Raw genomic sequence first — 26,248 nt, forward strand, 5'->3', positions numbered from 1 at the left:
GTTATTATTGTCTGTAGGCGCTCAAAGGTTAAGGTTAGAGAAAGATTGTGGTCTTAACCTCTTAAACTCCACAAGGACGCCGGCATCCTAGGCCTCTAGCCGGCTCAGTTTTAAAGCTAGTGAAGATACTGGTATCATATGAAACCAGACAACCTAAGGCATCCATTGGTACCAACCATGCCATGCTAGCTTGTCAGGAAGGGGGCTAAATAACACTCTAAAGTTAGGCTAAATTTTAGCAAGGGAAAAACTGGCATGGCCATTTTCAAAGGGGTCCCTCGACCTCTCACTTCAAGATATCTGAATGAAAATGGTTTCTATGGATACATGGATTCCCATGCACTTTTGGGAAAAAACCATGCAGTTTTTTGCATAAAGTATAAATGTGTTATTTTTTCCTGTTCTAAAAATTGTGTATTTGAATATTTCTGCATACTGGGGTCCCTTAACAGTCTTAAAATTGCATATATTGTGTATTACTGGAAAGCTGAAACTTGTGTGGATTCAATGAGCCCAACTGTACTCATGTGTGATCATATTGGTTTCCACAGTGGCCATTTCTTTGTAGTGAGACCATTTTTTTAAACTTGACCTCACTGTGTAAAATGACCTATTGTGACCTCTAGGATACCCACAGCCCCATGAAAAAAGCCACAAACTAGAGAACTGGGACATTCAGAGGATGTCTGGCTTTTCTAGGTACATTGACAATAAGGGGGCTTCTGAGCCATTTCCAGAGCAGAAGTGCTCACCATCCAATCACTGAAAAATGCAATTCTTACAGAAATCTCCAAATGTCAAAAGTTTGTGATACAGCATGAATTTTTCTTTGGTGTTCCTCAAGGTCTTGATGTCTTCATGTGGTATTTTGAAGGGATTTTTGACCATTTTTATCAATTCTCGAGTGGTCAAAAATGGTTAAATTTTGCACCAAATCTGTGTAACAAATGGTATCAACCCAAAAATTGCTGAAACAATTAGCATGGGAATGGCCATTTATATACTTCCATCATAGCCTGAAGTCCTTATACACTCTAAACTTTCAAAATTTGAATAGGCACCTAACCAAAACACAATGTTTATTATAGATTTATGACTAGAACGACTTGACACACAGTGCTGAGCTGCACCTCAAATTAATCTTCAGGTTCCTGGCTTTCAGATGATATAAACCCCTTCTATGTGGCATATACTGTTGACCTGCTATCTCCCCCCAAAGATCCCCTGCCCCTCCCTAAAAAAGACAAAAATGGCAAAAATGGGTGTAGACTTGAAACAGGTGACAGGACACTCACTTTAACCACAGTTTTTCCCTAACCACAGTACTTTTGTTGCCTAAACATTGTGTACTCAATTTGCAAACCCTGATCTCTACAACCTCTGTGTTTTCAGTGGAAAAATGTAGCAGATGGACATAACCCAGGCAGCTATTACATTTTCTGCAAAACACAATAGTTTATACATCGAATTTCCAAGAGGCATTGTTGATAAACCTTGAATGCTCCAGTGGAACTGTATATGTGACTTTGTGAAACGGTGTGAAGATGGTTTCATGAAGATATTTCCATGGTCAAATTAAAGATAACAAGTGGTAAAGCACTTTCTAATTTGCTCAGATGGAAAGGTGAAATGAGAGTTAGGAAACAGTCTAAAGAGGAAATATTTTTATTGCCTTAAGCAAAGCACATTAATAAAGAAGGGGCCCATTAATAATATGAAGATAATAAAGAGAGAGTGGAGATAATTTCAGTTATCGGTCATATGTACGTTTGAGGAACAGCATAAACTGTGTGTACACTCACTTTCATTTTTGTGGACACTCTGACTACTAATACTGAGTACAGATGTTTCTCATTTCATTTGTCAGCTTTACTGCTACGTTACCATGGTCCTGCTGTAGCGTTAAAAGAGAGGGCTGCACTAGATAATTGTAGATGCTAGGTGGCAACAAAGTGATTGAATCTTGTAGACAGGATTTTAGGATAATGCCCCCTCCGACCACAATGTAGTTGCAATGTCAGATTGGCACTGTCCATATTTCCGCTGGTTGACTCCACGGGAAGTGGATGGATATATGTATGTTGTATGATTCCTGAAGATAGACATTTCATTTCGGCTGATATTTAACTTAAACAGCTCTTCTGTGAACTAGATTAAATAAACTAAAGTAAGATGTGCAACGTAAAGTTAATGTTTGATATCAGTTAAGTGGTTTTGAGTGTTTATCTTGTGGCGCCCTCGTGGCAATTTACGCCCTTGTTGAGTTTGTTTCTCTGCCGGGTGCACAAAAGGCAGAAGCCCTGTTTAGCAAATTAATGCCATAATTTGTGTTATATATTTGTAGTTATTGTACATCATATGTTTTGTTAGATGAAGACACCCACTTCACATTTAAAAGTTTCTTCATTGTCACAGTAAGTATTTCTCAAACATTTACTGCTTCAACATTTGATATTCTGAATGGGGAAAAGTTGCCCTTCCCAGGGCAGTGCACCTGAAAATATATATTAGCTTTTTCTGGGCAGGAAAGCCCTAGGCAGAGAATAGGAGAGAACAAAGAGAAGAGCATTATGTGCCCTGAATTGAATTCTAATTCTGTTTTGATGTGAAAAGGTGGATGTACTTCTTTATACCACATTAGTTCAACTTTATCTTCTCTTAGCTTCCTTATGATGTTAAGGCTGCTGTTGCAGGTGGCTTTAACCTAGTTTTTTGTTGACTTAACCCTGATCTTACCCCACGTCCTCCCTGAATGTGTGTATTTATCTACTGCTGTAGAAGATGTTCTTTATTTCTTTTCCCCGGTCATCTGTCCATCCATCACTCTCCCTCCCTTTCAATCTCTGGTTTTTCTGTGCCTGTTGTCTTTTCCTGCTAGACAGTGTCATTTTCGGGAGAGGTCAAGAGTTGTGTTAATGCAACAAAACGACTGCTTTTGAACAAACCAGGCTCAGAGACAGGCCCTCGGTGAACAGCAGGAATCAGAGTGACGGGTGACAGGACTGAACATGTGCTTGTGTGTGTGTGTGTTAGAAAGAGAGAGAGAGAGAGAGAGAGTGAGTGAGTTTTGGACAGCTGAGAAGTGAGGGGTGCCAAGTGTATCGTCTTGCCAGAGTGGCTGCAAAACAGCCCCTAACTGTCCACACGAGTGACACAAACACATACACACACACACACACAGAATGTCAGTGTCCATTTCTTCAGAGATACAGTACATGACGCCCAGCAGTCAGCTGTCTACCAGACCTGTCAAGGTTTTTAACAACTTAGTCACACTCACTGACTAACTGAGTGACCAGCTCACTGGTTAGCTGACTAGTTGCCCACTGCACTGAACAAACTGACCACCTGTCAGACTGACTGACACACTGACTATCAGAGGGCAGCTGTTGTTTAAATTGACTTGCTAGGTGTCATTTTCTACTTTCTTAGCAAAACTACGGGATTTAACTGAGAAATCAAATGATAAAGATGTATTTAGGGTAGGGTTAAAAGCAGGGTTTTATAGGTGTTAACATTGAAATTGTTCATGCATGTGCAAAGAAATCCACCGCAGTTTGAAGTTTTAAGTACGGTGTGTTTGGATTAAGTGATATTTATTGTTCCAAATATGGCAGACAATATTATCTTACAGATGAACAAATAAAAAATAGTAGATCAAAGGAATTATTGATAACACTCAACAGTAATTGTATGATTGCCATTGACCTGTTAAGAGCAAATGAAAGTAACATGCTATTATGCTCATTAGGTGTTTTATATTAAGTGCAAACTCAACTGATTATCTATGGGTGTGTGCAATTTTTTTGCAATTTTTTACCCACATACCATAAAGGAAGAGGTAGTGTAGAATTCTCTTATGTTCTTAGTTATAGCATGATGTATACCATGATATTTGCCTGAATGTGTATAATATCAGAACATTTCTAATGTTTATTTTAGAAATAATGTTCAACTGAAACAGCAGAGGAGGTTCTAAAATTTTTATGTTTGTTTTTTAGTAATTCTCCTTGCTGTGGCATGCTTTCTGCCAATATACAATCAACTGGTGGAGTGGCAATGGAGGGGGGAGACAAAAAAAGAAGAAGAGGAAGAAAGCAAAGACATTAACACAGCAAAACTAGCCTGGTGCAGTCTGCTTAAAAAATAGAAATCCATATACCTCAAGGTTTTTTATTCAAAACCTGCAAAAAGGTTTTGGCATAATCATAGCTCTCTACTTCTTTAAGATAGGGGTTCACAAAGTTTTAGTGATGATCCAGATGGATGGTCTAATTATTCTTAAGAAAACATGTCCATGCTAGTGGCTTAATTGCTGAAAGTATGTGACTTTTTTAGATTCCTATAACAAAATTCAAAAGGGTTGTTAAGATAAAAGTAAAATTATGGTGAACATGTTTCTCTGATGGTTTAAAACCAAAGACTCACTGTACATTGAATTCCATTATGATATCTCACCATATACCATATGTGCATGTATAATAACTCCACATGTATGTGCATGTAAAATTTAAAACCCAGTGGTATTCACTGACTTCAGATTATTCCTGCTGTGCTTAACATCACTTAACAGTCCCTATGGATTTACTTCTTCATCTGTACATGCATGATTATGTCAGACTGTATGTGCGTGCGTGTATCGTGGGAGGGTTTCATGTGTGTATGTGCATACATTTGCAGCCATGTTCTCTGCTTCTTCAACAAATTCATATGAAGTCTTACTGAACAGATAAAACAGGAGAGAAATGCCACTTACCAAGCCACAGGTTTAAATATTACATACACACTACCACACTAGAGTAAGGTAGCAATTTATGGATGCCTGGGTGTGATTGCAGAGATCAGAGTGAGACCTAAATACCTCAATAGAGACATATGCCTACCTGTCTACACTTATCCCAAACACCAGACAGATATACAGGCATGGAGAGATGATGTAAGGAAGTGGATGGGGAATGATATAAAAGTGAAAGAGACAACAGACAAATAAAGTTGAGAACTTTTCCTCTCATTAACAGTACTGAAGAACTTTGCAGGTAACCTGTATCAGGTCAAACTTGTACTCCCCACTGGATCCTCAACCCTTCAGCAGCCTTCTATCAGCCTGCTCATCATTATACTGCACTGCCTGACATCTCTTACCTCATTTTCCTGTGGGGAGACTGAAAGCAGTGGCAGAGAACATTTTTCTTTTTTTAAATAACCAATTTTTTTTTTCCCCAAAGTCTTTCTCTTACTTTTCACCTCTCCAGTTCTCACTTGGTTTCTATCTGCCTCTTTCTGCCCTTCTTTTTTCTCAGTACCCCTGTCAAAGAGTATAAAAGACAAAAGCAATAAACGCAGACAGGAAAAACAAACACGCTAATTATATAAACGCCTTAACATTAATTTATATTGCATTTGTTTCCAAAGAGATGTCCATGGAACATATATATATTTGTTGAAAGAGATGTTTTTATTTATTAAGGCAATAACTGATAAAACATTTCCTTGTTATTCAATTAAAAATAGACACTAAATTAAATGATAACACAGTATTTAATTATTTACTCATTAGAAGTTTGGAATTTAAAAGCGTATTAAAGAAGTAATTTTGAATTGTGTGTATTTAAAGACCAAAACATCATCTAAGTACAATAATAACAATAACAACAACAACAATACTAATAATAGAAATATAACAATAATAATAATAATAGCAAGTGTTGGCATCAAGCAGGACCATGGCAGCACGGGGTCTGTTGTAGCCACGGTCCATGGAAGCCTGTGATCCATAACCAGGCCCAGGTCCACGACTATGATCCATTGGAACCTATGAGATGAGAAAGCACAAAAATTCTGGGGAAGAAGCCAAGTTCGTAGCATGCATTGTACAGTCTCATACATCAGGTCCTGAACAGATCATCTCCCATCAACACACTCCCACTCTTATTACTGCTCACATATGCACACCACTGCAAGGCATACAGGGAAATGCCACTTTCGTATTCATATAGGGCCCCATTCAAACCTTTAACTTGTTTAACAATATATGTTATATAACAATGTTTCACACCTGTGCCAAATCCAAACACTGACTTAAATTTATATGCCCCTTCCCTTACTCACCTAAAACACTGCTCTGGGTAGGACTGCAAGAATTTCTTGGTATGAAAAAGAAATCTATATTCTTAAAAGATACATCACATTCACTGGCTTTTATGTAAGAGTAAAGATATTTCTGAAACATGGTTTTCGGAGGGTTGCTGCATTTATTCTTTGATTCTTTCTTTTCAGTAAGGTCATGCATCTTAGTTGTAAACTGAGAGTATTACTTGCAATTGAAAATCAATGATTCAGTCCACAAATTCTTTGAGTATCTAGAATGTGTTTTACATGCAGGCTGTCACCACATCCCTCATAAGAAGCTCACACTCAATTTTCTAAAGCTTTGTCGATCAGGTGATGTCATGAACCAAATGTATGCATTTCATTTCAGTCAGACAGTATGCGCTGATTAGCAGTCAGGAGGAGCTAACCGGTGAAAATGGCCTGTTGTTATGGTTATCTAATGGGTATCATAAAACATTATGGGGCACAAGGACAATACCAGGAATTTGTTGGTAGGGGCTGTGTCAGCCACACAGGATTTCTGGTTAGCCAATAGAAAAAAAACAAAACAAAAAACCAAAGAAAATTATTTTTTTTATTTTACCAATGGACAATTAATTTAAAATATATATATATATATATATATCGACATACACTTAAGTCTCCAAATTCTCAGAGAGTAGTTCAAGTCAGACTAATGTCAATTCAGACATACAGATGTGAAGCCATAGGAGGCCCTCATAATATATACAATATAAATCAGGCCCATCATCACTTTCTCATAGGCAAATCCAGTCAGAATTGGTTAAAGTAAGGCCCTGTGAGATCAAAGTGTAATTTATTATTCCATTTGATGTTACCTTGTGGAGTTATTCCAAAGGCAGTTAAATGATTGAAGGACAGTAACGCTGCCCGAGGTGACATTCTGGTGGAAAAAACGCTCTGAATTAGAATGAATTCCTGACCAAAGCTGTAATCAAATTCCCATCCATCTGTTAATCATGGAGGAGCTAAAGATAATGTGCTTCAGATTCTTGGATCTGTTGATTTTTTCCCTAATTCTCATGAAGTTGTTACATATTGTATTATGAGTGAACTATGGGTTTCAGTTGTCATAGCAATGTACACTGTACACTAATATTCTTTGTTTGTGTGTATGTGTGTACGGCCAGTAGCCGCTCTGTGGAGTTTTTAAATTATTTTAAAGATTTTTTTTTTTCTGTGTATTGAAGAGATAATGCAACACTGGTGGAAAAAATCAAGCCTTTCTGGTGGACAATGTTTCCTTTTACATTAATAGCTTGCATATTACACCGTTTATCAGTAATTTGCCAGCAATATTTCTTTTGCTGTTCTAATTGTTTTCCTGAAATCCAATTCGATTAGAGGAGAAGGCAATTGGGCAGAACTTCGCCCGAGTGACTTTTTCAAATATAATTGCTTTCCAGGTGGTAGTCTTATTATAAAAAATGATTGTAATAGGGCATACTTATTTTTTATCCTTTATAATTTCATCATACCAATAACTTAGCACAAAATGATTAAAAAAAAGTGTGCCAAAAGGGCAGGAATTAAGTGAATAGAGTTTGTGAAATTAAATGAGACAGACACAGAAATGGATATAGGATGCAGACCTGCATGGACAAACATTCACACATACATTTTGTGTTCATTTATTCTCTAAAATCAGACTGCAGAATGGAACAGAATAGAGCCTACCCACTTTGAAGGGAACTACTTTTCATGAAGGAGCAGGGTGGACTTGCACACAGACTATGCGGTGGAGATTAGGCAGCCGGTGGTGCAGAGCAGTGATACTTGTGCAGCCGGGACTGCTCGCTGCAACAAGCTGTCCCCTCTCTGTCAAACGATGGTGACACAGAGGGAGGGATGGGGAAAGGGTCTGTGGGCAAAAAAGAATTAGAAGAGGGATTGGAGGAAAGGAAGAGAGGGGAGAGGACAGAAGGAAGGCTCGGCTTGCAAGCTGTTTGGAGACTGCACTGACACACATGTTGCTCATCGGCAGGGGAGAAAGAGTAGGAGGTGGGGGTGGGGGGGGGGGGGGGGGGCGACATCAGAGGAGGGAGTGGGAGACAGGAGTAGTGAAACTGCTCAGCAGCTTGTCTATGTTCGTGCCTGGCTACTGTCTCTTTACTGCGATGGCAGACATATGAGTGTTTGGCAGAGACGACAGAAGGAGTGTTACAGAGCTACAGAGGATGGAAGTGACACACCAGGGTTTGGCAGATGAAACAAGGTTAGCTCAGAAAAAAGAGATATAGTTTATGAATGGAGAGGTGGAAAATCATTTTGTATTTTCCCAGCTGTTGGTGAAGAGAAAGAGATAAACTACTATAGTCGGAGATAAGAGTAAAAGTGTACAATTCAATATTGAACTGCATAAAGCCCAAAATCAAATCTCTCCCTCCACTGGTGGAGCTGATGGTGTTGTGTGTGGGGAAGTGCAGCAGCTAATAAGGCAATTGCCTTGGTCTCATTTCATGGGGAGCTGCTTTTTTGTCTACAAGCAAGAATTTTAGGCAGTGTAGGACAGAAATGTAGACATACCTTTTTAACATTTATTCATACTTTTTTTTTGTTAGTTTTACTCTTTACAACTTCTGGTACATATTGACTTTGTCCCAGCTGCTAATCTCTGCCAGAGCTGCAGGCACTGTTCCCAGCTCCTTCACTCCAAAATGTCACCTGGTATTGATTGTGTTTTGAATCTTTATAAGTCATGTATATAACAATTAGACCAAAAGTCACAGTGTGCTTTGATGTTTGCCACTGGGAGTGAGTGAAAATGAGAGATGCATGAAGCCTCAAAACACCTCTCAGTGATTGTGAGATGCCTTTTAGGCTAGAGGATACTTTCATGCTGTTTGATTGTGTGTCCAAAATGTGTGGTACGTGTTTATCTAAGTGTGTGTGTAGGTTGGGTGGGTGAGTTCTGTTGAGTGAAAGGATTTGTTGCACAGTAAATGACTCTTCTGGCCCCCACACAGCACCGGTCGATGGTCCAATTTATTTTAAATGTGTGTGCTTACACATCCTTTGAAGTGTCCGAGATCTGCGTGCGTGTGTGTGTGTGTGTACTGTATGTAAGTGTCAGGTGGTCACGATGATGGAGGAGGTGGGAAGATGACTGAAGTATATCCCCTTTTTTCAGTGTGATGAAAATGTAGGCTGCTTGTCAAGTCAAAAACAAAACAATATCTGTGTGTGTGTTTCATCTTTACTGAGCTAGAACCCATGATCTCATATCAGTTGCATCATTTTTTCCCCTCTATTTACGGAAACAAATACCATTATTTACTATGTTGCTTAATTACAAATACTAATTAAAAGCAGGTGTATTATATCCACAAATCACAGGTGGACAAATTAACCACCAGTACAAACCATCATTCCCTTGAGTTCCCTGAAGGAAAAAAATATGAATCTTAGTTGCAAAGTTAGCAAAAACAAAAAAAGTTAATGAAAACAAATGACTAGAGGAAGCAATGAACAACATGAACTAACATCAAGTCGTGATGAAAACATAATACCCCGCTGTGAGACATACAAAATCTCACTTATCACTTCTGCAAAATGACAACATCTGCCGCTAGTGAGAGCGATATGCATAAATCAACACTTATTTATATCACATTGCTTGAATATCTGTTTGTTCCTACAGATGCAACAGTGATTCCCCCTGAGAAGCACATAGCCTAAAACATTAAAGCCACAATTTAACAATGCAACATGTTGAATTGTTTCTCTGTTTATTGCCATCACAATAGATATGAGGATTCTAATGACTGCAAAAAAGGAGCACAAATACCCACATGTATTTCTTGATGGCTTTACAAACATCAAAATTGAATGAGTTGTTTTTTCCTCTTAATTTTATCCATCATTAAACTGCCTGAGTCAAATTTGTTTTCTTTTTTAATACAGTAACTGATCGACATTTTCAAATCTCTTGAAAGCTTTCAATTTATACTAACAGTGTGAGTACATTAGCAAAGAAGCTAGCACCAGACGCTCTCTGTATAGGTAACGCCAGCTGAGTTAGCTTAGCAGGAGACAAGTTACAACCCACTGCTGTTAACCACAAGTTGGAAATTCGGTGCCCGTTTTCTTTGTCTTTTTCATGTATTTAACAATGCCATTTGGAGTGAAATTATCTTATTAATTCTGAGTGAATTCAATTATTGTCATCATTATCACAATATAGACAATGTAACTTCTAACTAGCTTTGCTCTGAAAGACTTTATATCAAAGTGCAGTCTTCTGGCAATAGTAGCAATCCATAGGGTCTTAGCTTATGTGTTAGCTAGCTTTAAAAAAGCTTTGTTATGGACCATTGTCATTGGCAGGCAAATATATTTTAATCATATTACAATATTGTTCTATAGAAAGTTGTTGAATCTGATAGGCCACGATATATTAGGTTAGATCTCTGCATCTATCCATACAGTATTTGTGCGGGGTTATGCACACAAGCAAATGAGAGTGAATCTGATCGAAGTGATTAAAATAACCAAAGTTGTTGCAGAGAAAATAGATGTAAGATGAGAGAGTGGAGAGAATTATAGACCCAGACAGAAAGAACGCACTTGGGTTAAAAGTCAGAAAGAACAGAAAGCAATAAAGACTGATCAGAGAGCAGTAAATGAACAACATAGGGAAATAAAGAAAGAAAAAAAAGAGATGCATACCAGATGCATAGGAAGAAGGGCATAGTGGGATGCTAATAGCAGTGTTTTGAAGCCTGTGTCTACATGGTAACGGTCTAGACGCAGTGGGTCATCCACTTAACATGCACACACACCCACACAAACACACACACACACACACCCACAAATGCACATTTATTTCATACTGTCGGGGGGAAATGAGCCCTTATCTGGAGCTGTGGAGATAAGCAGAAGCAGTGGGCCACTCTGCTAGCCAGGCTGCCATTTTAGCTCCTGACTCACATGTGCATGTCCACACGCACATTCAAGGCTGCCTTCACAATTCCCTGTTATATGAAAGTCAAAACAATATAAATATAGAGTGGAAATATTGATATTCAGATAATGTAGCATAACCAATTTTGCTGAAATATTACAGAGAGGTTCTTCCATTTCATTTTGACTTACCATCTCCCCTCTCTCTCTCGCTCTCGCTCTCTCTCTCTCTCTCTCTCTCTCTCTCTCTCTCTCTCTCTCTCTCTCTCTCTCTTTTTTTCTCTTCTTCCTCTTTCATTCCTTATCCATAGTAATGACTAAAATAAACCCCTCACGCTTATAAGGTGGTCTGTAAAATGGAAATTAACATACATTATGTTAAAGGACATTTTATATCTTTTATGAACTTCTATAGGTGACCAAGAAATTGCAGCAATGTCGACATGTCTATGCACAACTTATGATAGTCTATAATAGATAAAAGTATTATTTTTTAAGAGGAATAAATGAGGTGGCTGATTAAAGCAGAGATTACAAAACATACAGTAATATATCATAATGCTAAATAATATGTCTGTCAGTGCTCTTCAATACAGTACAGTACATGTTTAGAACAGGCAGTTTTGGTAATATATCTTATATTCATTTCAAATTCACCTTAATTTTCACCTCCAGAAATTGGACCATTATCTCAGTGCCTGGCAATAACTCATTAAGTCATTGAATCATACCACTGAAAATTCACAAGGTATTATGCCAATCCATGTGAGAGTGGAAAAGTAAAATTAGATGTGTCTCTATTGCAGAATGTGCGTGTATGAGCATGCATTGCTGTGTGTGAATGGCTGAAGTCACATGCGTTTACTATACAGTTGCTAACAAAGCCAGCCTGGCTCTAATTGATAGCTTCTGTGAAGTGCTCAGTGATGTTGACTGATGTGTCTCATCTTATTGACTTATAACACAGGGAAATGCAGCCCAACTACCTTGATTACGAGCCATTAGAGAATGTTGATTGCTAAATTTTCTTTGATATTCGCTTTTCACATCTGCAAATTGCAGTCTTAACTTTGCTAAATGTAGCTGAGGGATTTATCACCTCATCTAAACCTAAAACAGATGTTTTCTCATTGACTGATAGCTGGTTTCACAGAGACCAACATCGTTTTTCAGGTATTCCTGTAGAGCTCTTGTTTTAATTATGCAGTGCAAAGGAGTCAATAGTAAGTGCCTTGCTTGAGGGTAAACTGACAATTTGTGTCTTAAAGAGGCAGTGCAGAAGCCATTAAAAACAAAACTGCACCGATTTGATTTTGTAACTATGTCATTATCTGTAAATCTTACCCATATCCATTCACACCAACTGAAAATACAGTCAGGCTTAGTGCCATTCAGCTTAACTGCTCAACACAGGTTTAAAACACAGTGGCAGGTGTGTTTCCTGGTTCACTTACTTACATTTGGCTATTCATTACATTTTCCTCAGGGCTTTGTCACAAATAAGCCACGCTATCAAAAGACCGGGTCAAGATTCCAGGAAGTAAACAACTCAGTTGGCTGATAGGGGAACACGCACTGCTCTACAACACCATTTCAATTTGCATTTGTCATGTTTTATTTATCCATCCCTGTTTTCACTTTTCAGTCGAAACAATTCCCCTGGTCCACTTCAAAAACTCTGGTGGTTGAGTACACAGTTTCTCTGTCTCCAAGCTAAACGTTGCTGTTATAGAAACTTACAATAGGTTGCATTAGATTGACTGTTTGTTTGTTTTGTTCTTTTCTATTTCTTCTTCTAGTTCTCCTATTTTTCTTGTTTGTTTTATTGAACTTTGGAAAATTGAACTGGTAAAAAAGAGCTTTCTTTCAAAGTATGTTTTGCAAACCAACAGACTTTTAGTGTGCCAACTGTAGTGTTCAACACTTTTGCATGTTAGTGAAGGACAGACAAGAGACAGCACAGACATGTGTCTGTTGTATCCATGTCTGCATGTGTGACTTGTTTATTTTGTGCTCACAATGTGCCTCATTCACAAGCAGTGTGTACACACAAATCTTTGCTTACAACATGCGTATGAATGTTTTAAGCACAAATCCGAGACTCATCATATGCTCTTAACTGAATTTGTTCTTACTCTGCAAACAAACTTAGAACAGCCTTAGACCATACGTACGCACAAATCATAAACATCCCACAGTCTTAAAGATGATATAGTCAATATTTATTCGATGTTAACAGTATATTACAAACCACAATTATTTAAAAAATGATTGCGCCTACATATACAGCATTTATAAGTGTGAAATTGCTATGAATACACTATTTATTCACTAATTATACAATTAATAGCTAAGATATTGTAATCCATAATTCATCATCATAAATGTAATGAAATTATATATATGTATGTATGTATGTATGATCCTTATATAGAGAAATGGGGGCGTGGTAGTACGCTAATTACAGATAGCGGGCACACGCCTGTCAATTTAGAATGATTCTGATTTACTAACATACGCACGGTGGTAAGAACAAAATTTGCCAGCGCGCACATGTCATTGATCCAATGGTAATTTTGCGTCCACACTTATATTGTGCGCAAAGTAAGAACATTTCTGCACACATATGAGGCCCAATGTGTGTGTTGACGTTGTTGCTTACAAGCATTTACTTGTATTTGTACCTGCTTCCTGGTGAGCTTTCAGTATGTCACAGTGTAATTGTGAAAAAAGTCCACCCTGTCACAGTTATGTAATGTAATTTTACTCCTCAGCTTCATCCAAAGACAGTCGGAGCTGATCAAAATAGTTGCTGAAAAAGTGATTTACAATGTATAATTTGTTGCATGTGTTTGTATGTGTGAGTTCTGGTTTTTTCTTCTTTTTTTTTTTTAAATGTATTTTTAGCCAGTCTAAAACATAGGCTAGTCTTTGCCTTTTTCACTGTGCACTGTTTTCTCATGTGTCCATATACTCCTTATTTTTTTCATCTCTTGGCTTAAATGATGCGTACGCGTGCCTACATCAGTTCTTACAGGTGTTTATATTGTATGAGTGCATACTTGGATGGAATGAATGTGTTTGTCCTGCTGGTGTTTGGTGAATGTGAAGTGGAAACCTCTCCATGCATGCTATAGGCCTCTCTTGGTGGCATTTGGCTGCACCGCTAATGTTTCATTGATTATACACGCTCACATTTTTACAAGCACTTAGAACAGCTGCTGTGCTGTAAATTCACCTTTTACAATGTCTCTCATCATCTCTTCTCACCACGTATCGGTATCTTGTTTGTCTGCTGTCTGCTCCTCATCTCTCCCCGTCTCTGTTTCTCTCGCCCTTGGTGTCTCTCTACCTTTTTCATGTTATCATTTGCCTTCTCACGTGTGTCCTGTCTGTCTCTTTTTTGTGAGTCCTTTCTGTTTTTTTTCACTTCACATCCACCCCCTTTCTCATGTTTGTTCATCTACTGTAGGCACGCACATAGATGCACATATGTGATAACAAGGATGGGTTACAGGCAGCATCTGTGCGTATAGAGTCGTGTGTGCACACATACACATTCACACACTGTGATCAAGGGCCGTATTGACACTGAGATTGTAATGATAAGAACACAGCAGTGGTTCTTCTGTGTTATAAAATAAAGGTTAGTTGGCTCATCCTCAGAGAACCAGAAGATTACAAATGCCTCTGTTTTCTGCATTTTAAAAAATAGAGAAAGAACAAAAAAAGGGGATACAGATTTTGTGTGTGTGGGAGAGGAATCAGACTCACAGTTTAGCTCCACATCTCCCCCTCCAGGCTGAAACAAGGATAACATGTGGTACAATCTACCTGGCTGTCGGTCTGTGTCAGTTACATAAATACAGACAGACAAGCAGTACATCAGTGAATTTTGAGCAATGTTGTAATGATAATTAGAATAATATTGTACAATATATTTAAACTCCCTGCACACTCTCACAGGTGATTCTAGCGGATGAGACCTCTGCTCACATCGAGGGTGGGTGAAGCTGTGCAGGGAATTATGTGAGGTCACTGGGCTCTTTTTACTAATAAAAATGATAAAGGTGTAATATTTCCCACCTGACAGGTGCAACGAAATGTAAAGGAAGGTCAGAGAGATGGCAATCAAACTGCATGTCTGCACATTCCCACACGTACTTTACCTGAGAAGGGGTCTAATCTGGTAAATAACACTGAGTGGGTGGACCATGGCTGTGCAGAGCCTTTAAAGGGAAATAATACCCTTGTTGGAACATACCTTTTTGAAGCCCCTGCACAACTATACAGGTGTTTTCAGTTATGGTTGATTAGACTTCAGTGCAAGTTGGGACATAGCTATGATGGTAATTAGATGAGGTCACCAATTTCAACAAGAATACTAAGGGTTTCATTGGTCCCAACTTATCAAGTGCAACAGGAGAGTGAGGGAGATGTCATCAAGCAAGTCTGTACACACCCACATAGGCCTGAGATGAGGTCTAATCAGGCAGAATAAGTCAAAACACTTGCAGGGATGTATCATGTAGCACCTTTAAGTAAACACCAAATTTCTGTGAATATTTTTTTTACTATCTCAGTCACCTGTTGGTCAACCACAACATTGTCATCATATTGTGGTAGTGAATGTGACTAAGGGCTTCTAATGTAAAAACCTGGTCCTGACTTCTCAGAAGAAAGTTATTCTACCAGTAGAGTGAGTTAAACTGTTGTATTTTACAACAATACTTACTTCAAACATGATATGAAATGTTAACTAAATGGCAGGGTGTAGAAAAGAAACCAGTTTAGCTAAGCTTTACTGTAAGTATTGGTCCCATAAGCGAATTGATCAGAATTGGCAAAGAATTGCACATTCAACAGTAACTTCAGGCTTTAGAAAACGGATTATCCCATATTTCCCTCTGCAGCATGCCCTCTGATTCTCTGGTGTGTTTGTGTTTTCTTCTAAGCACAAATCATGCCATGCAATTTTGTGTGTATCACAGCGTGCGTGTGTGCTTGTGTGTGTTTGTCTTTGGATAGCAGACAGCTAAATCACTTCTTTTATTTCTTACTGCCTCTCCCTCTATAGGGAAACCAAGCTAGTTTGATCTTTGAAACTAAAAACAATATTTTATTGAAAGCAGAAAGCTGCACACAGATGAAGGAAATATGGTTAGGGACTTAAATAATGTGGTCTTGGGGAAAAGACTGGAAGTTTATGGTGCAATTTGATAGACATTGAAGTCTGGGTCAGATTCATAAAGCACATTTGAATTATAGAAAATCACCATAATTTTGACAGGTACATAGTGCACTATAAATGAGCTCTTGTTCTGGTAAACAATTTGACGTAAGTGTACATAGAGAAGTAGGTTATAATAGAAAATAGGACACTGGGAGATAAAATATTCAGTAGGTAGATAGATATTTGTGTTTTTTAAGTCATTAGGTTGGTGTCCTCTGATATTGTACCTGTCATGAGTGTGCTGTAATATCTTATTTGTGTTCTGAATTACTAAAGCAAAATGATCATCTTTATTGTTTGTGTTCTAACTTGGTTTACAGTACCTAAATAAGCATCCTTATAGTTATAGTTTTTTTGTGTGTTTCATCTTGTGCAAGTGCTTGAAGTGCATTTGCCTCTTTCCTTTTTTTGCAGTTTATCACTTGGTAAACCCAACCTGGTGCCTACGATATCTGTTAATCTAACTGTTTTGTGTCTCTGTGTGCACATTGCAGCTGGCAACATGGGACCCAGTTCATGGGTTGAACGGCACGCTAACAGACAGGAAATTGGAAAATAACATGAGAGGAGTGGTGTTACGAGTCGTCACTGTCTTGGTGAGTATGGCCAGAGTGTTCATCTCTATGTGAATGTCTATGTTTTTATTTATTATCTGGTGATTTCCAAACTTACATACATAAAAAAGACATAAAAAGTTTTACTCTTTCTGTTTGGAAATTGTTGTGACTAGTGCTGGCATGTCAGACTTTAGCCTTTTGCTCGATTGTAAATCTGTCCTTTTGTCTAGTTTTCTGCCCATCATTCAACTCAGTCTCTGCGGAGATGCAGAGAGGGACAGATGGAGAGCTTGTGTGAAGGAAGGAAAATGGCAGACAAACATTTTTGAGACAATGTTAAGCGGTAGATAGGAGTCAGAGAAGGCAAAACACAAAAAAAATATAACAAGGTGAGCTTACAAATGGACCAAGCTTTCATCATTTCATTAGCTTCGTTTTTGACATTTGACAGTTAGATGATAGACTGTTGGAGTCTTGATGATAGTGAGACTCCAGCTCTGTCTGTCTCGCCTGCAGCATCGATTTGAGTACATCCCATGAATGCTTTAAAGATTCACTGCTGTAAATTCTTCATATCCAGTCTTTGAAGTGAGAAGCAGAGAAGAAAGAGATCATTCTAGATATCTTTGTGGCTATCCCTTTTTCTATCTTTAATTTTTTTTCTTTCTCAGTCTTATTTTCATCATCCTTAAAGGGAGGAAGAATACTGTATGGATTGGGTTTTTGAATATCTTTTTTTTCCCGTCTTCAGTAGGGTGGGTCCTATAGGCTTATCCACATTTATGTAATTCTGGTGTGTGTGTGTGTGTGTGTGTTACCCTACATGACTGATGCCTTGTGAGAACAGAAATAGATAGAAATAGTGTGAAATGTCCAGGATGCTACCCGGATGTACTGTTTTCTTTTTATGTGAGAATGGTTGGAGGGCACATCCTGATTGTGTGTGTGTGTGTGTGTGTGTGTGTGTGTGTGTAAGTTGGTGTGTGTTGGTGTGTGTGTGGAGGAGTGTGTGCATGATGTGAAGGTTTCTAAAGGGACCTTTGGAACAGATTGTTTTGTGTTGCCTCGGGCCCTTTTTGCTCTGATATAACTGTTTTCTGTCTGTAAGGTGCAATGGTCTCATAAAGTACCATGCATAGTGTCTCTTGCCCTGTAACACACACAAGCATGCAAGTAGGAACACACACACACACACACACACACACACACAAACATTGACCTGTGAAAGGATGCGTTCATTCTATTTAATCAGCCACACTGTTGAATAGTTATTGATTAGTTAATTAGTGATGAGATCATACCACTATTAGGGCCAATAACTCTAAATCAATGCTATTGATTAACAGGCATTGTATTGATTATTAAATGGATGTTACTGAGGGGTGGCTACATCACTATAATTATGTGTTTATGGCTTTCCACAGTGCTCATTAGTGTAACCATCGTAGTCACAAATGTGACCAGAATTTTTATTTTGCAGCTGTGAATTTAATTTTAAGCCTTTAAACAGTTACATTAAAATGATGCATTCTAGACAGGCACTTGATTTTCTTCAGAAGACTTTATAGAGTGCGCGCCGACATTTCTCTGGTGTTACTCAACATTTATGAGTAGCAAGCTGTGAATACAGCTCCTGCAGCCAAAGGCAGAAGATGTACCTTTTTAGACTTGAGGTCACATTTTTGGAGATAATGAAAAAGCGCTCACAGTGTTTTCCCTAAATGAACCTGAAAATTTTACTTTTGATGAAGCCATGCAGTAAACTACACAGTAACCACACGTACTATAAAATCTATAATGACTGATGGGGTGATTTATAAGGTTCCATTCAACTGTTGTTGTAGTTGAAAGCTGTTTTTGGATGAGGATGAGAGAGAAGTCTTGTGTCTTGTGTCAGTTTATGTAGTATAGAGAGAAAAACTAAGAAAAAATATCTAAAGACCTCTCAAATGTCTTTAAACTGGTACATCCAGTACACTCTCAGGATATCACTAGCTGTGCTCTTCTAGCCCATTGATTTGCAATTATAAATGTACCAATACATGTATAACAACAAAATGACTGTGCCTAAAATGCATTGTTAGGCTCCACAAATATAACAAATTTTGGTTTGGGGAAACTTTGTCGTTTGGGTTAAAAATGCTACTTCGTTAAGGTAAGAGTGCCCTTGTCATCATGGTTACAATACAGCTTGGATATGGTTAGGGAACAACAGCAGGCATAGTTAAAAGAAACCACCATTGACTTTCTCTAGGAAACAGATAACAGACTGCAGTTTCCCGTGTTAAAGAATGTTTTGTTCACCCTCCCCCCAACCTCCTCCTGTCCTGCAGACTTTGTCACTGTAGAATAACGTCACACTGTTTCATGTGCTCCAGGCGGATAAGAGTTATAATTCCTACGGCAGCAAGAGGGCTTTGTCACTTGAATGTCAACTCATGTTTTTTTGGGGCATTTGCCCTCGTTTTTCTTGGGCGGACAGTTTCTAATATTGCACTGTACTGCTTGATGATTACTGAACTATGGCTTTACTCTCACTATAACAAACTCAAGTTCAAGCTAAGCCAGCAAAGTATGAGATGGGGGCATGCAAACGCAAAATGTACAGACCTGACAAAAGTGCAATTTTATGACTTTATTACATAGCAATAATAGAGAGATGATGGGAAACGAGGAAGACAGATGCAACAAAGGTCCCTGGCTGGGGACATTTTGGCGCCTGGAAAAGTTATATTTTACCAACGAAAGCACAGGGGATATAGCACAGACATTTTGGAAATTTTGCACTATTGGAAGAAGGATGAAGAGAAAAATCTGTAGGCCTCCTTTACATAAATCATAAGTCACAAAGTTCAGGATTTATCCTTATCTGTTGTTTTGTGATATATATGGATCCTCCATCTTTATGAAACAGAGACTGAGGGGAAATTCATTTTTTGTAACAATATGAAATCTAATCTTCTGCAGAGACTGACAGGGCTTTTCAAAATACATTTTACACCATTTTCACAGACAAATCCGCAGAGTGCTTTGAAAATGCTCACTGTGCTGCAAATCACCACACAACTTTGTCATTCCCAACATTCCCTCAGAGGGCTCTTCAGATGCCATTACATAGTCTTTGTGGAAAAATTGCTGTTCCTTGTCCCAATCATGTCTCCAAAAACATCCGAGCAGCAGTGAGCCCACATGTGGTTCTTCCAGTCAAGAGAAGACAGGGGATGAACTTGTGCCAAAGGAATTAGTGTAGAGTTAAGACAGGAGGAGGAGAGATGATGGGAATGAGAGATGGAAGCAATATCAGAAAGACAAAGAGGAGATGGAAGAGAGGGATCGCTGGATGTAGAGGGATGTGAGATAATATTGCCAGGATGACAAGTGGGAAGTATCGTAGCCCTGATGGATGAATGGAAGGAAAGAGACGAGGAATCCTAGACATATGTTTAGGGAAGGAGGGAGACGTTGTGATGTGGAAAGATGCCAAATGGTGTATATCACAGCTGGTGAGTGGCAGGGGAAAGAGAGAGATAGCAAAATAACAACAGAGAGTAAAGAGAGAGGGAGAGAGACAGATTAACGTCACAAAGCCAGCATCTCTCGAGGTAATTTTTCGTTACAAGATTTTAGTCTGGAAACCATCGACTCAGTATTGATTGAGCCCGGCAGCTTAAAGTCAGACCAACCAGTAAAACCGTTTAGATGATTTCATGACTCGTTGCCTCTCAAAAGTCAAAAATTGAACAGCTCTTTAAACCAGATGTTATAGATTAAGTATGTTGTTGCAAATACAACGACTTTTTATTCTAATTCAGAATCATTGAAAAACTGATTTTGCTTGATAGTTTCAGAGTGATTTGACTGTTTCCCCATCATGTTTTAGAGGTTTAAAAAAAAATAAAAGACTAGTGACAGTCCAGTACACGCAGCGGTCACCCAGTCAGGTGAAGGAACAGTTCATGTTGATGTCTACTGTAAGTGAAGGGAGAAACTGTCATGTATTGTACAGCCAAATTGAAATGACGCCTGTCTCAAACAACCTGTGCCCTTGCCACAAAATAATGAGCTAAGCTAAAATCGTGGGTTGACACCGGAGAGACACGAGCTGCCTGTATATATTCTGTTCTCTTAGTCCTTTACCTAGAGTACACCATAATCAGATAAAATACCAAACATGCTTTCAGCACTTTCAAACACTCCCACCCCCGCGTACACACACCTACACAGAGTTGCACATGCACAGTGTTTTGCTTTGTATTGATTTTCTGCTGCTATTTGTTGTGTGTTATGTGGTTAGCTTGGAAGGTTGTGTGGGTGGGCATGTGTGTATGTATCTGCAGTACATGCATGTGTACAGTATGGGTGCGCATGCATGCATGCTTGTGTGTGTGTGTGGGTTTCTTCGCTGTATATACAGAGCCTGCATACTTGAAGAGCAATCAATGCACAATGACCCAGAATTATTGTTGGGAAAACATAGAGAGAGAAAAGAAAACTGAAGACAGATAAGTTCAGTGTGTTTTTAAATGAGACAATTTTTCAGGGAACAGTTCAATTTTTACATTAGGATTTTAATCAATATACTGTTAAGTTAAATGAAACAATTTTTTCACAATTTTTTTTTAATTCATAAAAGCCAAATTTCCTTCCTTTCAAGACTATCAAACCAGCCTCTGTTGCTAATTTATTTTCAATCTTCCCCCCCTTTCATTGTTTGGGAAGAATATACCACCCGTCTAGTTTGATTGACAGTTACCTAACTTATTAGATTCTTCAAGACTCCTGTTGTCCTACCCTTCAGATAAAGAATTTGCAGAGAGAAAGTCCTGAATATACTCACACAACTTTGAACTGGAAAAATATTTTATATAAGATATTCTTGCACCCTCATATGTATGCTGGCAAAACCATTTGAGTTCCTCTGTGTTCCCCAGTACCAATTAACTTCTAAAAATGTCAATGTAATGCATGATTTACCTCAGAAATGAGCTTCCGATATGAACATTCACCTTAGAAATGTATTTGGAAGTATTAGAGCCTGGGCAAATGGCCGACTGGGTTATTGTTCCCCTGGACAACAGTGCCAATGTTTTCAGCACCATGTTTATGTTTGTTTATAAAGGTTTAAAGTACCCGCATAGGGATGAAATCAGTGGCACTTGGGGGTATTCAGTATAGAGGGTGTGTGTGTATGGGTGTGTGTGTTAGTGGGTGTTCCTGCTTTGATTGATGGATGCTTGTGGTGAGAGAGGGACTTGGCATGCATGTCCATTCACTGCCTAATAGCTTATTGAACGGCAGCAGCTAGCAAGGATTAGAAAGCGCCAAGTTAATGCGTAGCATAGCCTGCGTGTGTGTGTATGTGTGTGCTTAATGTGCAACCAGTAGCCAGTCAATAACACACACAGGCCCTCATAAATCTGCAAGACATATTGGCCTAAAACATTTCACTAATCAATAGGGATTTATTAAAGAAGAGTGAGGGAGAAAGGGTATGTGTGAAAGAGATGAGAGCCAAAGAGAAAAACTCCTCAATGAAACACTCAGGTACAGTATATGAAAATATAATTTTGTATTTCTTTTCTAAGATAAATTTCCCACTAGCTTCCTGCTCTCCTTGTTAAAAAAATATCTTGTTTTTCCTTGCGCTGTGTTCACTTAATTGCTTAAAATGTCAGCATTGCTAGATGTCATTTAACCTCAACAGGAAGCTGCCCTTTCGATGCCATGGTGATATTGATAAACAAAAGGGTCAGCCATCCCAAGTGCATTTAAAAATGAACCAATAAAAAACAAATCTGCTGAATTGCATGGTGTGATTATTGATTTCAGGCATTTTAATGCACTTGAATTAAATGATAAATAGATTATACGGTATTTTAAAGAAATTACTAAACAAGGTTCCCTCTGTGAATAAAAAGAAAGCTGAGTAGGGAACTTGGAGAGCTCTGCCAAAACAAAATTAAGGGGTATATCTTGATTTTCTTCTCCTAGAATCCCAAAAGCACAGTCAAAAAAAAGTGCTTAGCTAAGAATATAAACAGGTGGACAGATTTTAGGTACAGCATGTTGTTGCATCTGTTTTGGTATATTTATCAGCATGTGGTTCGCCTTCACAACAACAACAGAAGGCAGAAATGTTTCCGGTCAGAACACTGTTTTTGTACCATACTGGTAAAAAAGTATGTGTCTCCAATGGTTTGGTTTTCTGCAATTTTCACATTCTTGTTGTGTAAAATAACTGCTCATGTCAGGTATTCTGAAGAGTTTCTATTCCACTAGCAGCACCATAGAGCAATGTTTTAATGAGTACACCTACTGTAGCACATTTCACCCACAGGGATGAAATTTCACCCAAGCTGTGACATTCACATGTCAGAGGAGTGACAAATCATATTTGCACCCAACTGCAGAGAACAGTAATGCATATTGAGAGTTAAGGGTGGTAAGCTAAGTTGTAAAGGTAGTGATGTGCCAGTAGAAGTGGAGATTGGCTAGCGAGCACTGCAAGCCATCGTAAAACATTTAGGTGTTAAAACATAAAGAGGCTTTGTAGGAAATTCATTCAACTCTCCGAGACATTTTTTACAATGTAAACTCCACCTGACAGCCCACCTTCACACCACTAATATAGTCATCTACCTTTACTTTTACAGTATTTAAATGATCGCTCTTCACCAAATAACTTACAAATATACGAGCAGTGTGAATAACAATGTGTTGACAATTACCTTTTTGTGCATGTCGTGTAGGCTTTCAACCTTTAGGATGATGGTTTCTGGTGGTATAATGGCCACTTGAGTAAGTGGGTGATTTAATGCTTGAATGGCTGTTGTATTGATTGGCTGATTGACTGACTTACTGACACTCTGATTGATTTTTGCCTTCTAGGAGGAGCCATTTGTAATGGTGTCTGAGAATGTCCTGGGAAAACCGAAGAAGTATCAGGGTTTTTCCATTGATGTCCTGGATGCTCTGTCTAACTACCTGGGCTTTAAGTATGAGATCTACGTCGCTCCAGACCACAAATATGGCAGCTTGCAGCCTGATGGTCAATGGAATGGACTGATGGGTGAATTGGTCTTCAAGGTGAGAAGAAAATCATTTGCATGCACAAACACACACAAGCACACAAAAACACACCCACGCTATACAAAAACAACAAAGTTTATCTATGCAAACACACTAAACCAATACGCAAGGAGGTATGCAAGTCATCACTTCTTGTACACAGTCTTGAGTCGTATCATAACATTCCCACTAGAAACTGTGTCACTTCAAAAATAAATATTTATATCAGGCTTCCACCAGCCTGAGTTTAACTTCTTTTAATTGGATAGAGTGATTTAGACACTCATTCCCTAACGATAGAAGCATGTAGTCTGAAGAGGACCAGAGAAGGGCTGACGTCAAAGATGAGTAGATGTGGTATTGCATATCGGAGAAAACACAGCATCTTTCGATTAATTTGACTAACTTCAAGTATCTTCAAGTATTTGATGCATAACTACTGGCAGACACTTGATCTGTGTCTGCGAAAAGTGGAAAAGTGGAGATGGTGTTTCTCAAGAGAGTGTGAAGCTATGAATGTGGATTTTACAAAGATAGAGAAACCTCTGGATTGAGGGCAATAAATTTGCACAGTTGTACAATACTTAACAAGTGCCATAGCCTACAAGCTACTTAAGTTTGCCCCCCTTTGTAGTGCATTAGCATGAGATGTACCAATTCTGCAACTTTTTCAGTAGCCATTGGCAAACAGTGCTGAGTATTTGAAAATATTTTTTCAACAACTGAATATTTTTGATTATATAATCCATGTGTTCATGTTTGACTGCTGATGGCAGAAAGAAATGCATAGAGAGAGAAAGAAAGAAAGAAAGAAGGAAAGAAAGAAAGAAAGAGTCAAACATTTAATGTCTGAGTAGTCACATTTCAGAAATTTCCATTTTCACAATCAATCTCTCTCAATATCTCCCAATATCTCTCAAAACGTTGAAGAAACTCCCAACATTTGCAGTATCACACATCTTTTGTGGACAAAGAACAGAGCACATTTTATTTGCTAAAGAAACAAAAGCTAAGCAAACCCAAATAGCACCTAAATTTACTGAATATATCATGGTTTCTCAAACTTTTTCCTTTCCTCTGGGGGACTTGGTTCCTTAAAACATTCATTGAGTGTTGTGATATAGGGGCCCACCAGCAATAAGCCTTCAGCTCACCTTAGTCCCTTGTAGTCACATCATTGTTTTATCCCCCAAATAATTTATGGACTCCTAAAAGAGGATACAACATGGCCTCTAAAAAGGAAATAAAATAAATATAAATAAAATGTGCTCAAAGTAATAACAAAATAAGCGTAGTAATAATTCATGATAGCTTCTACAACCACCTCTGTGAGTAAACTATTCTTTTTAATTGTAATTTTATATACTCACTATGCCAGCATGGGGGAAGGCAAAATATCACGTACCCTGAAACCACGTTCCATTTTGCCTTCAAGACTAATGGATAGTGTCCATTAACACCCTGCTGAAAAATCAATCCAATCTTTAAGTATATCTAATGTGATCATTTTTCTAGTATGAGCACCTAAAATTTATTTTAAACCCATTTCAAAATGGTATTCAGTATGAAATTTTGGGAAAGCTAATATTAAGTGTGGTCAGTCGTGCAGTCAAACAGAGTTGTCACTTTCAACTGAGGTCAGTGCAACTTTTTTTTTCAAGCAATTGTTGATGCAAAATATCCCTTCAATGAAATAGAGCACAGGGTGCATTCATTAAACAATAGGGGGGAAAAAACAGCAGGAGTTGGTTCTCATTTACAGAAGTTCTACAATCCTCATACAGTTTTATATAGTAAAGACTAAGACGGTCTTTAATTAGCATCTCCCACTGTTTATGTGTGTGAATGTGTTTGTGTAGGTCTAAGTTCGTATCTACATATGTGTGCACAGCATCCTTTGATGTCCTGCTGGACTTTTACTAAGCTTCTGCACATTTTGTTCATTCTCCATAAGTCAAGGAAGTTTTTTTTTGTTTTTTTTTACTATCGGCAGTGTTTTCTTAGAAGTTTTTAATGCATTCACTTCATTATATTCTTTTGGCTGTGTCTCAGGCTTGAACATTTTTTAAGACTGGGCTCTCCTTCTCTTGACCTTCACTACTTGTGTGTGTGTTTAGCATTTGTATTCCCCCCAACGCAACAGCTCACAAAATGATAGAAAAATGCTTTGAGCACAATGCATATTTATGTGTACACAGACAAGCATAGGCTGTAAATAAATTGAACATGCAAATAATTCTGTTTTCCCCATCAGTCAGCAACAAGGTTTATCTCCCCAAAAACCCAATTATACCAGATAATTATTACCCAGAGTGCTCTCTGGAAGTTTCCATGTTGACTGACCACAGCAGTCAGT

At 38.3% G+C, this 26,248-nt stretch overlaps 1 protein-coding gene across 3 annotated transcripts in view; it reads left to right on the plus strand.

Annotated features, from left to right (window-relative positions):
* The window catches only part of grid2 (glutamate receptor, ionotropic, delta 2), a 229,831-nt gene that overhangs the window by 85,806 nt on the left and 117,777 nt on the right, over positions 1 to 26,248 (plus strand). For all 3 annotated transcript variants that reach the window (XM_067612160.1, XM_067612168.1, XM_067612177.1), the window contains exons 7-8: positions 16,762 to 16,863; positions 23,713 to 23,910. In XM_067612160.1, the coding sequence (XP_067468261.1) occupies positions 16,762 to 16,863; positions 23,713 to 23,910 (300 nt within the window). The remainder of the gene's footprint in view (positions 1 to 16,761; positions 16,864 to 23,712; positions 23,911 to 26,248) is intronic.

This window comes from Thunnus thynnus, chromosome 2, assembly GCF_963924715.1.
Source record: "Thunnus thynnus chromosome 2, fThuThy2.1, whole genome shotgun sequence".
NCBI lineage: Eukaryota > Metazoa > Chordata > Actinopteri > Scombriformes > Scombridae > Thunnus > Thunnus thynnus.